Source organism: Festucalex cinctus, chromosome 18 (genome assembly GCF_051991245.1).
Source record: "Festucalex cinctus isolate MCC-2025b chromosome 18, RoL_Fcin_1.0, whole genome shotgun sequence".
Classification (NCBI taxonomy): Eukaryota; Metazoa; Chordata; class Actinopteri; order Syngnathiformes; family Syngnathidae; genus Festucalex; species Festucalex cinctus.
In genome coordinates this window covers 12026940-12043173 of record NC_135428.1, presented here as the reverse complement: position 1 = coordinate 12043173, position 16234 = coordinate 12026940, and the positions used below count along the sequence as shown (strand labels likewise).

The following is a 16234-nucleotide window of genomic DNA, read 5'->3' as shown; positions in this document are numbered from 1 at the left end:
ATCCTGCAGTGAAATCAGGTATTTTAGGCCATACTAAATAAACAACAACAAAAGCCTGCGAAATCCTGGAAGAACTGATTGTTTTTGCACCCACCTGTGGTCTGAGGTCTTAAGCTCGGCCCTGCCGTAGTATTTGAGGGTCCCGGGGCTCAAAGAGTAATCCGGGTCCTCCTCGTTCTCAGCTGACGTCGATGCTGCGCCCACCACGTTCATCTCCTCAGCTGTACACAAAAATGTTCAAATAATGATATTAGTATTCAGTATTAAAGAGAACTGTAAACGTGTATATATATATATATATATATATATATATATATATATATATATATATATATATATATATATATATATGTCTAAATTCATTTTAAAATTCTTTCGATAAAAGCTCTAACATTCCAACTGTAAAACTACAACTTTTTTCTCAAAACATCCTGACTTTATTCCTGTAAAATGATGCAACAGATTCATGATGTTTCAAGTTTTTTGGCTGAATGGAGAGCAAGATGTTTGCTGGGTACCCGTTTTGTCAAAGTTCCACTTCCTGCGCTTCCAGAGGATGCGATCGGTCCAGGCGGGCGTGCGACACTTCTCGCTGGTGTCGTAGTCCTCTGAGAAAAGGTCGTATTTGTACGTCGGCGCAAAGTCCAGCTTGCCCTCAATGAATCCCCGGAACACCTGAACCACAGAGGCATTTTTGTGATTTTTGTTGTTGTTGAGATGGTTAAGATATTTAGAAGGAAGACATATAAATCATTAACCTAATAGCAACATTTACTTTGAGTCATTTTGGAATGTTTTCAAATAATAGGGGAAATACATAACAAATCCAACAAACACATATGCAAAGATTTTTTTTTTTAGTAAGCAGATTGGTTGGCATTTTAACTGAATATTGTAATAGTAAGTTAATAATTACTTTGGCAATTATTATATTCAGATAATGTGTGAAATATGTCTTAATTTGTGGAAGTTATTGCAAAAATATGGAATGAGCTGAAAATTATCAAATTGGAATGGTTTGAAATAGTCAAGAAATGTGTAAGATGGAGATTAATATGTAAAATATCTCTTAATTTGAGAATTTTATATGTCCTGAATAAGCAAAGGCAGTTGAAAGATGGAATGGTTAAAACGGTTGAGAAATGTAGAAAGAGGAGATAATAATAACTACCTTTGGGAAATGTAAATCTTGAAATGTAGAAAATAATTTCCAAGATGCTCCAAATCAGCTGAACAATTTGAACTTGGAATATGACAAACTTTTTTGTTTTAATGTGTGAAAATGTGAAATTCTGGAGACATTTTAGCAATGTGAATTATCTGTTCTTCAGCATTCACACAACACACAAAAAAATCCATCCTACTCACCAAAGATGCCGTCTATGAAATGTATTAATGTGTCTTTATCGCTACAAACATGTTTTGCTGGACTAAGTTAGCTTGCTGTGACCAACCAATCAAGAGGATGGAAAAATGCTGAGATCATCAAGGGTCAGCTTGACGTATTTGAAATGTAATCAGATAAAGAAACAGTCCTGCTGCTAATATAGTTGAAGTTCCATGGGCAAGCACGACCCTTGGGCAAATGACATTCACATGGCAATACATATAGGCTGAAATCTGACTGGACAAAAAAAAAAACAGCCAATAAAACAATCAGACTGTTTGGAATCAATCAATGCAATTTCATGGAACAAATACGTACCATTCCGGCATTCTTCTGGTCAAAGAGTTGGTCGCCGGCGGTCAGCGCGTCCCAGTTCTGCTGCCTGATCAGCTCTTTCACCTCCTCGTTGGGCAGGTTGATGCGGTAGTTGAAGTCGCCGCACCAGAAAACGTAGTCATGAGAGTAGAGCAGGCGGCCCTGGATGAGAAGACGGGCCAAAGATTCAAAAATGTATTGCAGAAAAACATCCATCCGGCCATTATCTGAACCCCTTATCCTCACGAGGGCCTATTTAAGACATTTTAATGCCAATGAAGGCATTATTTTTAAATTCATGGATTCGATGTCTTTATAAATGTTTTTGTGTTCTTACCATGGGGAAGCTGAGCCTGCGTGTGATTTCGTTGTAGTCGTCGTTCCTCTCCTTGACCTGCGACTGCCCCGCCGCAAAGTGCGAACACACGAAGCAGATGCTCGTGGTGTGGAAGAGCAGGCGGATGGCCACGCCCCCTTTGTTGCCCGTGGCGCCGCCCATGCCCGTTTTCACCGTGTCCACCGCCACGTCCCTGCATGACGCGAAAAGGAGGAAGCATCAAAATGGACCGACTGCCAAGCTTTGCATCATTCCTTCTATTTTCAATAGGCAAACCCTAAATGGAAAAATAAATACTCATTTGATTGTTTTCAAATCGAGCAGTAAAAAAGTCAAAAGCGGCATATTTTTTATGTTACACTTTTTGTCTCAGACAAAAATTACAAAACGGAAACACACAAGTTAAATACTGTAAATTACCAAACTGGACCTAAATAAAAGCTTAAAAACAAATGGTTCAGAGTGAAGCAGGGCAAATCATTTCACTAGCATTATTTCTATTCTTTCAACACAATGACACATAAGGAGTCATGCATATCTGTTTGGTGGCTGACAAGCTATATTAATGCTCGCTCAATAAAATGAGTCACTCGATTGCCAACAGAAAACAGAAAGAAGGAATGATACGGACTCCAGGGGTCAGTTTGAAAAGCGTACCTGATAAAGGGCGCGTGCTGCGGGCGGATGAATACAAACAAGCACACGCCCACCAGCTGCTCCGACGCCAGCAGAACATACTTGTGGTCCCGCGAGATGTTCTTCTGCAGCTCGGCGGCCCACAGCTTCTGGTTGGTGGTGCTGCCGGGACATCAGTGACACGGGCTCAACTATGACGCCACATCGAGTGGACAAAAGTGTTGTGAAGAAAATGTGGCATTTTGCAAGGCTAACCATTTTTGCTCTCGTGGGAAAACTTTCGTTAAGGCGTTTTGTTTTTGTTTTTTTCTTTCTTTCTCCTTCTTCATTGGTGAACAAGATTATTTCAAAACTCACGGAAAAACAAAAAAAAACAAAAAAAAACAATTTTGTTAACGAAATAAAATAAAAACGAAAACTAACTGACATTTTATGTTTACAAAACTAACTAATTATAGCAAAAATGTTCTTCATTTGAGTCTTTGGCAATTAATTTAATGCATGAACCTTTGGGGATGATTTTAAATGTGACATTAAGTAGATTTATTTTGATTTTAACCGGAATAAGGACGTTTGAAAGTGTCACACAGAAGTGACATTCCTTCAGATGACGTCCTCCCATGGTGTTTTTTAAATATTGCGCACAAGTAAAAAAAAAAACCAAACAAACAAACAAAAAAAACTAATAATGAAACTAACTAAAACTAAGCATTTATTAAATAACTAAAACTAATAAAAACTAACAGAACCACCCTGAAAACTAAGTAAAACTAAATTAAAAACAAACAAAACTCAAAACAAAATAAAAATTAACTAAAATGAAAAATTCCCAAACTATAATAACCCTGCTGGTAAGGCTCCATCACAACAGGGGTGGGCAAACATTTGTGCGCAATTTTGTTTTTAAAAACGGTCAGATGGGCCCAATTTGGAAGCATACAAAATGTCTTTCTAAAATGAATTACAGGATGTAGTCCCCCTTCTGATGAATTCACTGCATACGACTGAGCGTCCCAATACTTTTGTCAACATCTATGAGTACATACCTGGCGCTAACGATATTTCCAGCATTCAGTTCGACCATTTCCTCAAAGCCGATGGCAAAAATGTCAACAGGGTTGGCTTTGCTATCTGGAAAGAAGAGTTAAAACAGTCAATTGCAATGATCAAAAGGTGCAAAGGTGAAAATTTGTGATCGAGAACTCAAAAGTGGACATTAAACACACGTCAATGCACCTTGGAACTCGGGGTGCCCTGCGATCTTGGGGGCGTCCAGCAGCCAGTCGTTGAGCGTCTGGTTGCGGAAGGCGATGCTGCGGAACTGCTTGCCGCCGTTAACGTTCCACGTGCCCACGCACACCCGGATCTGCTTGGGCCGCGTGTACTTGCGGTGGTTCTGGCACATGCCTAGCAGCACCCTGGGGGAGGCTGCACAAAAAGGGGGTTGGACTAATGAGCGTGTGGACGCAGATATTTGTCATACGGTTCTTGGATTGGATCTTCTATTCTAAGTGGATGAATTAATAAATGAAATTAAAGACAATGTCATGAAAGTAACTGATGGTAGATGTGTTCACTTACAGCAAATAAAGCTTTTAACACAAAAGGGATGGATGAGAAAAAAAAAATGACAAAAAGGGGACATATGTAAGTTTTTTCCACCACACTCTAGGCTCTACTTGGTTATGAAATTCGTGTTTGAAGTTCAAGTTATGAAGTGCTGCCTCAATCACTGAAAAAGCTTTTGTTGTTTTAACAATTGCTCACATTTTTACTCCCATATTCTTGGTTCTGCTTCCACAAGTAGAGCGTTCTAGTTCTATCACCAGTCGCAGTTAAAGTTAACAGTAAAAAAAATAATATTATTAAAAATCTGACAGGAGTTTTTAAATACATATGATTTCTTTTTTTACTGGCAGAAGAATTTTTTTCTTTCCTTAGTTTTTTTCATTGCCACAAATGTTTTTTTGTTTTTACGTTAAAATGTGTTTATTTATTTTTTAAAATCTATTACAGGCGTCCAAAGGAATCTTCCAACAAAAAGTAGAATTTTTCAAGACAAAGAAAAAGCTAACAAAAGGTTGAACTTTTAAAGCGAAAAGTTGAAATCTCTCTCGAAAAAGTAATATTTTCTGGTGATTTTTATTTATTTATTTTTTTAGGGGAAAAGGAAAATGTGGTAACTGTTCTCTGACAACAATGTGCTCCTTGGGGCATGTCATAGAATTGCGGGTGTGGGAGGGGCGGAGCAAAATATGTCGCCTTGAAACAACCAGCACGCATGAGATGAGAGTGAAGGACAGAGTCGGTCCACGTCAGGGACGCTCAGGTACTGTACCTGACTGCAAGACGGGCTCAGTGACTAACAGAGCGCAGCATGGAGAGAAGGAAGAAAAAGTCACGTTAGATGAACGATCAGGCCGCCATGATGGCGGGACAGAGCAGCTCATCCCAGTTGAGGAAAAGGAAGTGTCGTTGGATTTACCGTAGAGGCTGGACGTGGTCAGCAAAGCCCGCGCTTTATCGGCCAGGTCGCTGTTGAGCGTGGAGCCAAGCCGCAGGATGTCGATGGCCTCCTGCTTGGAGCTGTCGAAGAAGTTGTTCTGGATGGTCCTTGTCACCGAGCGAGCGCCGTCTTTCAGCTTTCCCGCCTTAATGGACGGTGACACAAGGAGATGTCTGGTTATATTGAAGGCGGACGCGTGGCCATGTGGATTTGCTTTGATTTGGGAACAAGGGATCCTGCTTTTTGTTCAATTTCCATTTTTCCATCAAACAACAGTGTTTTCCAACCAATGCACATAGAAATTTGACCAAGCAAAAATTATGCAAAGAGTAATAAACAAGCTTGAAGGCTTTAACTCATTTGCTCCCAATAACATATAAATGGTTTTTTTAATGTTTCAACTGTCCCAAAGACATATTTCTACGCTTTTTTTGTTTGTTTTTTTATGCTAGAGCATACAGAAGGCTTTGCCTCTCAACTGCAAAGAACGGTTGCAGAAATGGTAGTTATTACACAAACGGTCAGCAGGTGGCAGCAGGGCAAACCAGGGCCATGTTGAAAAAAAAAAAAAAGCTCAATTACTTAGCTATATTCTAATGCTAATTGCTGCAAAACGGAAACAGATAGAAATATACTTTTTATTCCTGATGAAAGAACAGACTTTAATCTTTCTTTCGATAGGTTCCATGTTTTTATAGCAATTGAACACAATATTCTGTGGGCCTTGCAAAATCAGTCCAAAATCCAGCAAAACAGCTGGGAGCGAACGAGCTTGCTTCTGTGAAAATCGCTGGGAGCGAATGAGTTAATTGAAGAACTGCTCACTATCTGCCAAACTGCTGCTTGCTGTGAGGTGAGAACAGTTGAGTTTACTTGAATACCAACAGGTGGCGACACAGGTGAATTGCAGTCTGAGCCACACAGTGGAAGAACCTTAAATTGTTCTGCCTGCCACTTTACGTCGCTGATATAGAAAGCTGAGCCTGAACATATACATTTGTTACAGATAATGATTTTCAAACCATTCAAGTGAAATTGAATATTTAAATTTGTCAAGAATGAGACAATTTCAGTAAAACTGGATAACTGACAGTGGTTGGGAAAGACTGTAATAAAAGAACCACGCCGACATTTCTGTCAATCACATCAAGTCTGATCCTCATCAGAAAAAAGAAAGGATTCCTCAAATCAAAACCACAGAAGAAGAAAAGCTTCTCATCCCATCCCGCCACGAATACTGAAATGAGAGATTCGGGGAAAAAAAAAAAAAAGACAGGAAAGGCTCAAACGTGAACTTACCGCAAGTGCAAATCGTTCCGGAGGGCGGCAAAAATAGATAGCACACGACACAAGTTAAGAGAACACGCAGTAAGACACACACGCAACATGATGGTGTTTTTTCAAGACATCAGCATGGCATGTGTGTGTGTAGAAGCAGCGTGTGGGTGTAACACCTTGGCCTTGCCATCCAGAGCACCAGTTCCCGCATAGATCTTGCTGATCGAGTCGCCGTTGGCGGACCACATGGTCCTGAACACCTCCTGGAAGCGGGCCACCAACTGAGGCTTCTCTGTCAGGCCCATTTCCTCCAGCTGCTTCGACAGCATCTGAAAAACGCAGACACATTAATATTGGTTTCAGGGGGAAATATTATGAAAAATTGAGTTTTTTTATTCAATGCAAATTATGTGTCTGGAGTGCCTCCCCAACAAATCATAAAATTAATGAGCCTCAACCCTTCCCCGTTATTTCCCCTAACTCGATTGATCACCCAGCCCCGAGCACTACTGTACCTCCAGGGCAAAGAAGGCTTGGACGCTGTTGGTTCTATCCAAACAGTCCAGGCAGTTTGTTCTGATGGTGCCACCTTGGCTCCTGAAAAAGACATGCCAAGTGTTAACGCTAACACATAAACGCTATAGTCTGTTTATAGTCACTATTATTGTTAGCACAACTCTAGTGGAAGGAAAGGTTGTGTGGTTGTTTTAATTATACAATGTGTGTAATTGTTTTTGTTTGATGTTTAGCTTGACACGAAAGATCATGGCTGTCATATCTCAAGTTTTTGCTCTCAAGTCAAAAGCAAAGGAAAACCCAAAAATCAAAACAAAACAAAACAGAAGGACTTGTATGCTGAAAGCCCATCTCCACTATATAATGCCTAAAAGTATGAATGACCTGGTGATGCCCATCTCTCCCGAGTAGTAGAAGAAGCCGCACTCCTCCACGAACTTGCCAAGCTGCGGCTTGAGCACGCTGTGCAGCTTGTCCGCCTTACCACCGCGCACGTTCTGATGGTAGTCGAAGTTGACCATCTTGACTGACGCGGCGTGCTCCGACGCTTTCAAATGACTCTGGAAGCAAAATAAAAATACATCAATGGGGAGACTGCAAATATGCTTCTCTAGTTATTTATATAAGCAGCAGGAAAAAAACATTTGCTTTCCAATTTCCGCCACAGTCTGCATAAAGTTAAATACAACTGAACTGCACTTAAATGTAGTACAACTACATACCACTAATACACCAAAAACAAAACAAAACTGAGGATCGATTTTGGGACATTTTTGGTTCTGACCTGAAAGGCTTTGCTGAGCATGTGTTCTCCTTCCTTACTGCCAAGCAAATTGATGATCACCTGTTTGCCATACAACCTCTTCAGGGCGGTGAAGTGTCTGGAAAAACATCAAAGTAAAGCCTAAAAAAACAAAACTGATCAACAATAAAAGTCTCAAGAGACAATATCTGAAAACACACAGGAAGTCATTTATTTTAGGTGACTTTTTTTCCAAAGATTAATTCAAAAACCGACTCGTCCAAGAGATTTTGTCAATTTTTTCCCCAAATCTTATACTAGAAAGACAGAGGACTCTAAATGTAATGTAAAAATGTAATTTTCATCAATGCTTTGCAAAACATGAAGTTGTGACACTTTGGTTAGAAGCAGCAACTTTAGGCTCATTTTATAAACCTCCCTTTTGCCATTTCCCAAATGGCTGTGGGGGTGCGAGGGAGAGATGGCATTACTTTGATTAACTTTTTTTTCAATTATCTTTCTCTAGTTACAATTGCCAGACTGTAGCTCTGTTCCAACAAAGGCTGTAAAATGTAGCTGCCCTTCTGAGATTAATAAACTGGTTTTAAACGCTAAAGCCAAAGTAGAAGGACTCCTGGCATTTTTTATGCAATGCAGCTTTCCCTTCTCAATTGTTTTCTACTTTTTCATTAACTGGTTTTCATTAACAAAAAAATAGCTTGGGTCTTAATTCAGGACAACATGGCGTGTGTGTTTTAGTCATAGTTATTCTGAAATGTGATCACTAGGCCGAGACTGCCAGAAAAGTTGATAAGGTTGACCGCGTGCAAGGTGTAGCATATAGATTAGGACGGCCATCTTAAGGAGAGAGTGACTGTGCGCCCAAGCACAAAATGTCCACCTGCAACCTGACAGAGATGACAACACTTTGATGAAATGTCCCCCAGCCCGTCAAAGGCCAAGGCCAATGAAAATTGACTTCTCGGCTATTAGCTCTGGCAGCTCGTCTAGAGGCGCTTGTGTCCTTCGTGATGGTGCCGATAAATCGCATATACTTGGAAGTACCTTTCAAAGGCTGGCGCGTTCGCTTCAAATCCTCGGGAGAGTTTGACGCGGTGAGAGCCGACCTGAGGGGGCAGATAAGGCAAGAGGCAGGCATGAACATAAGCAGAACATAAGCAGAGCATACAGTTTGTCACAGGTGGGCAAAAAACTTGGTAGCAAAAGATTGGCGTTTGCACAAAGACTTTGAGCGTGGCGAAGGACAAAGTACAAAAGGAAATAGGGGGCTCGCACTTAAGCGTCATTTAACTCCACTTTCATCACCTCCACCAAGGATTTTGGTTCATTGCTTTTTATTTTTCTTGGGGATTAATCAGGACAATGAAAAAATGTCACATGGAAACATTGGGTGCAAATCTGGCTTTGAGTGCAGGTTGACCACTTTTTTGGGGGGCTGATTTGATTTACCAGGACTATGTATTGGTGAATTCTCAAAGAGTGATTAGTCGGATTGGCGACATCCAACATTCCTAGTCATACTAGCCTTATTCTAAAATGATTTGATTCATCCCACACCTCAAAATTTTAAAAGTATCTCAAAATGAAATGCTGTGAAAATGTTTTCGGATGAATTGATTCCAGTTTGAAATAAGGCTGTAACCTACTCTCATCTATTTCCTGGTGTTCGGTGACTCATTGAAAATGCTCATTTGGAGCACAGAAGCCAAGCCCGCCTATCAGCGCAGGAATGTCGCAGGTTTCTGCTTGTCGTCATGGAAAACATTCCTTTTTTGCCCCCCCTTCTTTCCATAAAGCCACCCTCCAAGCTCTACTGAGTTTCGCATCGTGAGGCATAGCAGCAGGTTTCGTTTGATTAATGCTTTCCATTGGTGTCGCTTGGCGTGATTTAATATTTAATAACGTCCTGCTACCCGAGAAGCGTCGCTTACATCTTCACCCCGAGCCGCTCTTATTTCCTCCACCTGCAGTGCTGTTCCAATAACATGTATTCTAATTTGGAAAAGCAATCAAGTTGTCTCAATTGACTAATATTCACACCTGTTTTTTTTTTGTTTTTTTGTTTTTTAAGTCTGACACTAAAAATCGTGGAATCTTCAAGATAATAATTTTAAAAGCTTTGAAAGAGATGAGAGGTCCTTAAGTGAACATTTTCTCAACTTGACTGTTGGTCAATTTTTTGTCGATGAACCACCTTCCATACTAAATCTATGACTTTGAGTGTGTGTGGCTTTAATCAGGCTTGGTGAGAGCCTCAACTGTCACCAGCCAATCCCAGGGCAAAATGGAACACAAAAAAGTCGTATGGGCACCTCATATTTTTTAGCATCACGACAGTAAGTTTTACCTAGTGGAGGGGAACTACAAACACGAGTCTGCTTTGTGTTGTTTTTCCTCTGCAGAGTTTCGGGATGGGACATTGGTGGAGGGAACTGGTGGGAGCGCTACAGCAGGACCTCAAAAGCAGGAAGCACTAACAACATTTGGAAAGCGTCTGAAAACAAGCCCCGGTTCTCCTCCCCTGTGTTTTATTATTAAGAGTTAGCAGCATGTAGCTAGCTGCTGACTAAAAAATGAAGCGGAAGCACTTTCAGGCGGGGAGTCGGAGGAGGGCGGTGTTTTCAGACCAGGCTCTCACCTGACCAAAGATGTTGGGGAGCTGAGGAAAACAGAGAAATGCCCTTTACCGATGCGGCATCTACCAACAGTCAGCCTCCCTTCCCAAAAACAAATCTGTGCAATGTCAAATTAAATTCAAAAAGCATCTTAAGTCTACACGTATACAGTTGGAGTTTTTTTTCCTCCAATATGAGTTTTATTCAGTTTATACGTGCCGTTTGTTGGCCGCTGAGCTCAATATCCATTTTAACCAATCAGAAGCCTGAAAAAAGCCATTTGTGGAAAAGGTACAACCGACAATAGTGACCAACCTCGCATTATTGCGCAGCCTTGAAAAGGTTACGTTTTTGTGGTACAAGTTCTACTTTGACTTACGACTAACTGGTTGGGCTCCCACGTCACTCACCAGGCCAGGTCCCACTTTATAAAGCCGCACACACTCAAAAGTCACAAATATGCTAGTGTTTTCTCTCACCACACTTCACCTGTAGCTCAAATACATTTTCCCCTATTGAAATTAATTCAATGATGTTTATCCGTTTCCAGCCCCCTGGAAATGACTTCTTTTTTTAATTTTTATTTTTTTTATATACGTTGCGTTGCTTGATAAAAAGTTATTTTTATAATTAATTTCATTGTGCATACATTTTGGAGCAAGTTAGTTACTGCATTTTATTTACAACTCAGTCGAGCTGCAGCTTACACAGAAAATTTTGATGCCCTAGTAAGTCAGGGTAAGAGTATATTTAGAATGAGGTTGAAATTCATACTGTGACAGAAATTAAATTTCTAGGGGTACTAATCGATAGTAAATTATCTTGGAAATATCATATAAACTGTCAAAATGAAAATGTCAAAATCTATTACTCTTCACTCGTTGTTCTATATATGACTTACTGTTTTGAGGTTTGGGGAAACACATATAAAACAAGTACTAATGCTATTTTCTTGTTGCAAAAGAAAGCAATGCAAATTATTAGTCAAAAAACATTTATAGAATCAACTAATCTACTTTTTATTCAGTTAAACATATTAATATTTAATGACATAGTACGTTTTAAAACACTCCAAATTATGTTTAAGGCAAAAAATGGACCGTTACCACATAGTATCCAGACAGGTTTAAAGTCAGAGACAAATATAATCTCAGAGGATCACTATTTGAAAAACCAAAAATCCGTACAAATGTCAAACGTCACTGTGTGTCAGTAAAAGGTGTCAATCGGTGCAACAACTGTTCTGAAAGTATCAAAACCTGTATGTCATTAAGTATGATAAAAAAAAAAACTTGTGGTATGATAATGAGCTATACTCTGGAAATATAATCACAGATTTATATGCCAGTATAAAGAAGTTGATGTGTGTTGAATGTTTGGCATTATTTTCCTTTGGTCATAATTTCATGTTTTCTATTGGATGATTTGGGTTCAAAACCGCATTTTTGTACACTGTATTGTTTTCCTTCTGTTAGAATGACCAAGGCAGATAGTCATCCTCTGAGCCCGGTCTGCCTGAGGTTTCTTCCTACAATTGAAAATGAAGTAGGAAGTTTTTCCCCTTACCACTGTTGCTATTGTGCTCGCTTGGAGGGTACGTGCAAGGTTAGACCTTGCTGTGGAGCGCCTTGTCTTTATTTGGTGCTTTCTAAAACATACAATTATTGATTATTTCTTCTATTTTGTAGTGTTAGAGGCGTAGGCACAAAAATGAAAAGATGTTGCTTCTGCCTACACCCTTTCGGTTGTATATTTATGTATGAAATGTGTTTTTTTGACCATGTTATTTATTTTTTTATTTTTTGCCAATGAACCGAATATTTTACTGATTTTATTCATGATACTGCACAGATTCCCTCAAGACCAAGTGAATCCAAAACCAACAACACCGCAACAAGCAAGCAAGAAAGAGCCTTATACCAAGTGAGGGTTGTCATCGCGTCGACTGGCTTGCCGATTGTCGTTCAGGTGCAACAAAACCCCCTTAAGGGACTTTTTCTGAACACAACACGGACACGGAGATGTGTTAAGCGGCAACGCTCGGCTGCCATCTCGGGCGTCAAACGCAACACTCCTGCCGCTCCAAAGTGAAATGGACACTTTTCACAGCCAAGTGCGGCGTTGGCCTCATTCGCGGACACACATGCTCAGCTTTTTAGGAGCGGCTGAGCATACAAGTGGAGTTTCTTTTTGCCTTACCTGGATCCCCGGCTGCTCCCAAAACAGCGGAATGGAGCCACGGATCTGGATGAATGACGACACTCTGTCATCCAGGAAGATGGCCTGTTCCACACAAGGACACAGACGATTCAAAAACATTCAAAAGTTTATCAAACTGAAACACATTTTCTCATACAACGGTTATGGTTGGGGTGGCGTGTCACAAACGAGGCCAAGAAGTAGTTTGTTTGTTTAAATCCTGTATTTAAAAAGTGCATTTTCCTGAGTGAAACCGACAGACAGCCCCTTTAAAAATCCGAGTCAACACGTTAGCGTTCCTTCTCGCCATCATTTTATTTGTATTTTTTTTACATCGTATCATCATCTATAGAGGTTGAAGAAGTAACAAGCCTATTTTAAAGCGTAGAAAGTCCAGCTAGCTTCCCACTATTGAGCAATGGTGAGATTAGAACTAGCATTTGTCACACAATCAACCGGCAAATAGGAAAAGGTAAACATGGTAACAGACGTTTATGTATCAAGTAAATAAAAAGCTGCGGTGCTGTGAATAGATAACCAACCAGCGTGCAAACAACTGTTTTAGTTTGAGGGAGCTTGCAGACGGACGGGAGCAGCTACACAACCTAATGAGTTGACCGCATCAAACTCCACTTGAGAGGATTCATCTCCTCATTAGGGCTGGAGAAAAAAAAAAAAAAAAAAAAAAGTCTAATATTTTGATCAAATTGTATTTTTCATATGTTGGACTATGAAGTGATTTTCGGGAAAAGTATATTAAGTGATTCAAGTTTATTTGGGGCTAATACTAATCACGAATGTTAACCGTTTCGTTGGTGTTTGTGTGATATGTGTACAGAAGATAAGGAACAATGAGTATTTATATCCACTAAATAGATATATAAAATAAATAATAAATATAAAAAATTATTTATAAGAAATAAATAATATTAAAAAAAATTTTTAGAGAAAAAAATTCTCTAAAAAAAAATATATACATATATATATATTTTTAATTAATCGATTGAATAATCAATAGGAGACTTACATTTTTTTTAAAGTCGTTAGTGACAGCAGTACTCCAAACGACATTCCAGCCACACGCACGTCATGTTTCACACGAGTATGTTGGTTTTGCCGCTCACCTGCTCGGTCTCCACAAAGTTGGCCACCTGTCCGTCGTCGTTGGTGCCGCGCACGTTGAAGCGTGTGCCGGCCCGCTCCGAGCTGAGGCGGGAGAAGATGCACGCCTTGGCCTGCTTGTGCCCGGCGTAGATGGTGCGGATCTCCACGCCGCCGCACATCAGCCGCAGCAGCCAGTCGTCGCAGTTGACGCCGTAATGCTTAAGGTGCAGGTGCAAGGATTGGTTCCTAGTAGCAAACAGTAGGATGAAAATCCACAAGCAACTGACACCCCCCTCCCGCCTCCGAATACCGAGGGTTGACTTGTCAGCGCTCCTACCAGAAGAAGCGGTTGTCCGTGGTATCCTCCAGGATGCGCCGGCGCGCATTGAGGCTCAGGTCTATGCTGATGCCCGAGGCGGACCAGGCGAAGTAGAAGTGTCCCGAGTTGAGCACCTTGCGCACCTCGGCGATGCGCTCCTCGTCGCCGGGGTCGTTCTTCAACGACACAAAGTCCGTCTGCGTCACCCGGAACACCTCCGACTCCTGCACTTTGCCCACCGAGCTGCAGCCAGTCACCACCACCAGGCTGTGGAGCATGGAGTCGCCTGCGGTATGGAAAGAAGGGGGGGAAATCTTTGGAAGGTTATCGGACTTTGGTGCTGCTTGATTCAGTAGACTACAGCTATCACACGGTTTATCGTTCTCACAGTGTGACTATATTCTATTTCTGTGTGTTGCTGTTCTGTGTGTGTTTTACAATTCTCATACCGTCTATGCTAATTTCTGTTAGCCCAACTATGACGTTTTTGCACTGTATGTTAGCATTAAGCTAGCATACTTTTGTTAGATGAAACGATGTGGTTTGGTTGAACATTTGGGTAAATTGTTTGCTTGTCTTTTGTTTTGTGTTGGTTCACTGTAAACTTCAACAGGGAATGACAAACACCCAGAAGCAAGCACACTTGGCCTCCTATTTGGGAGAATGGTGCGTCTTTTCAGTTCATTAAAGTGATGTTATATTAATTTCTTGACAGGGAGAGAGTGAGAAAAAGTGCTCAGGAATACTAATAAGTGCCTCAATAAAGTTTAAATACTTTTTAAAGCGTGTGGGAAGCATCAGACTAGGTATATAAAAAATATCTGATTTTTTTTTTTTTTGGTTTTTCCCCCAATATGGTCTCTCTACATCACAAATTTTCACCAATCATGGACCAGGGTGCATTGGAACATTTCCTCCATGATAAACATGGCTGCACTCTATCTTTGAAGACAAGTTTTTTTCTCACTTGCTATGATTACGGCTTTGAAGGTCATACAGAGGACAAGAGAAAGCAGATTATAAAATGGAGTCTAAGGCTAGATTTACATGGCATGTAAGGCTGGGAGATATGGCCTTAAAAATACATTCATTTTGTTTGTTGCAAACTTTTTATTTCTAAGAAAAAGCAAACGATAAAGACATCCTTAAAAACAGGTTATAAGAACCTTTAATTCTCTTGATACCAAGAAATCTTTGAAACAGTAACATTAACTTGAATTACCTTACAAAGAATGATAAATACAGTAAGGGGAGATGTATAAAGTGTACATACTATATATACAGAAATATTTAGATGCTGGATGTGTGCCTTTAAGAGGTATGGTCAAGTAGTGAGTGCCATCAGTAGATGCTAGGGGTGTTAAAAAAAAAAATCGATTCGGCAATATATCGCGATACTACATCGCGCAATTCTCGAATCGATTCAATAGGCGGCTGAATCGATTTTTTTTTTTTTTTTTTTTTTTTTTTTTTTTTAAAAGAGCTCAGAATTGTTCATTCGGTAGTCTTACCGATTCAACGTCTTATCATCATTGCCTTTTTTTTTTCTTTTTTTTTTTGTGTGTGTGTGTGTGAATCGATTTTTAAACTTCCATTTTTAATGGAAAAATATTCAACAAAACGTCTGACTTCGGGTTAGGATTCACACCTTGAGCATGGAAGAATGTTATATGAACGGAACATTAAGCCTTAATATTTTATTTTAATGCTGTTCAAACATGAAACAGATTACAACCTCTATAAGACTGAAATTTCAGATAAATAAATAATACATTTTCATATAAATCTTACACTCTACAAGCTTACTGATTAGTATTTTCTAAATTTGAATGAAAAAAAATCGCAACAATCGACTTATAAATTCGTATCGGGATTAATCGGTATCGAATCGAATCGTGACCTGTGAATCGTGATACGAATCGAATCGTCAGGTACTAGGCAATTCACACCCCTAGTAGATGCAGTTGCACCTTGAAGTATTCTCGCTTTTTATTTCAGCATTTGATTGTTTGTCCCGTTCAATAACCGGTTGAAAGTGCACGAGCAACTGTGGATCTCCTTGCCACATGCAAGTGCATCTCAGTAACTTAATTGCGCCGTTTGTTTACCACCCAGTTCCCTTCTGCTGCTGCATACCCGAAGCTCGTCCGCCACTCAAACTCTCAACACAAAGCGTAAACAATCAACCAAGCGACTCACAATTTAAGGCACTCATAAGTCAAGGCACGACAGACCATGCAATCAAGTGATATTATTTTG

At 40.1% G+C, this 16234-nt stretch overlaps 1 protein-coding gene across 9 annotated transcripts in view; it reads right to left on the bottom strand.

The window, feature by feature from the left end:
• The window catches only part of synj1 (synaptojanin 1), a 33127-nt gene that overhangs the window by 13139 nt on the left and 3754 nt on the right, over positions 1-16234 (bottom strand). For 6 of the 9 annotated variants that reach the window (XM_077505708.1, XM_077505706.1, XM_077505711.1 and 3 more), the window contains exons 4-20: positions 13994-14261; positions 13677-13902; positions 12553-12636; positions 8783-8844; positions 7760-7856; positions 7360-7535; positions 6975-7056; positions 6636-6788; positions 5161-5326; positions 5014-5037; positions 3912-4103; positions 3722-3806; positions 2697-2837; positions 2040-2232; positions 1706-1864; positions 519-675; positions 95-221 (exon numbers count right to left, since the gene is read on the bottom strand). In XM_077505708.1, the coding sequence (XP_077361834.1) occupies positions 95-221; positions 519-675; positions 1706-1864; positions 2040-2232; positions 2697-2837; positions 3722-3806; positions 3912-4103; positions 5014-5037; positions 5161-5326; positions 6636-6788; positions 6975-7056; positions 7360-7535; positions 7760-7856; positions 8783-8844; positions 12553-12636; positions 13677-13902; positions 13994-14261 (2392 nt within the window). The remainder of the gene's footprint in view (positions 1-94; positions 222-518; positions 676-1705; positions 1865-2039; positions 2233-2696; positions 2838-3721; positions 3807-3911; positions 4104-5013; positions 5038-5160; positions 5327-6635; positions 6789-6974; positions 7057-7359; positions 7536-7759; positions 7857-8782; positions 8845-12552; positions 12637-13676; positions 13903-13993; positions 14262-16234) is intronic. The other 3 variants (XM_077505710.1, XM_077505713.1, XM_077505709.1) reach the window with 2 other exon arrangements.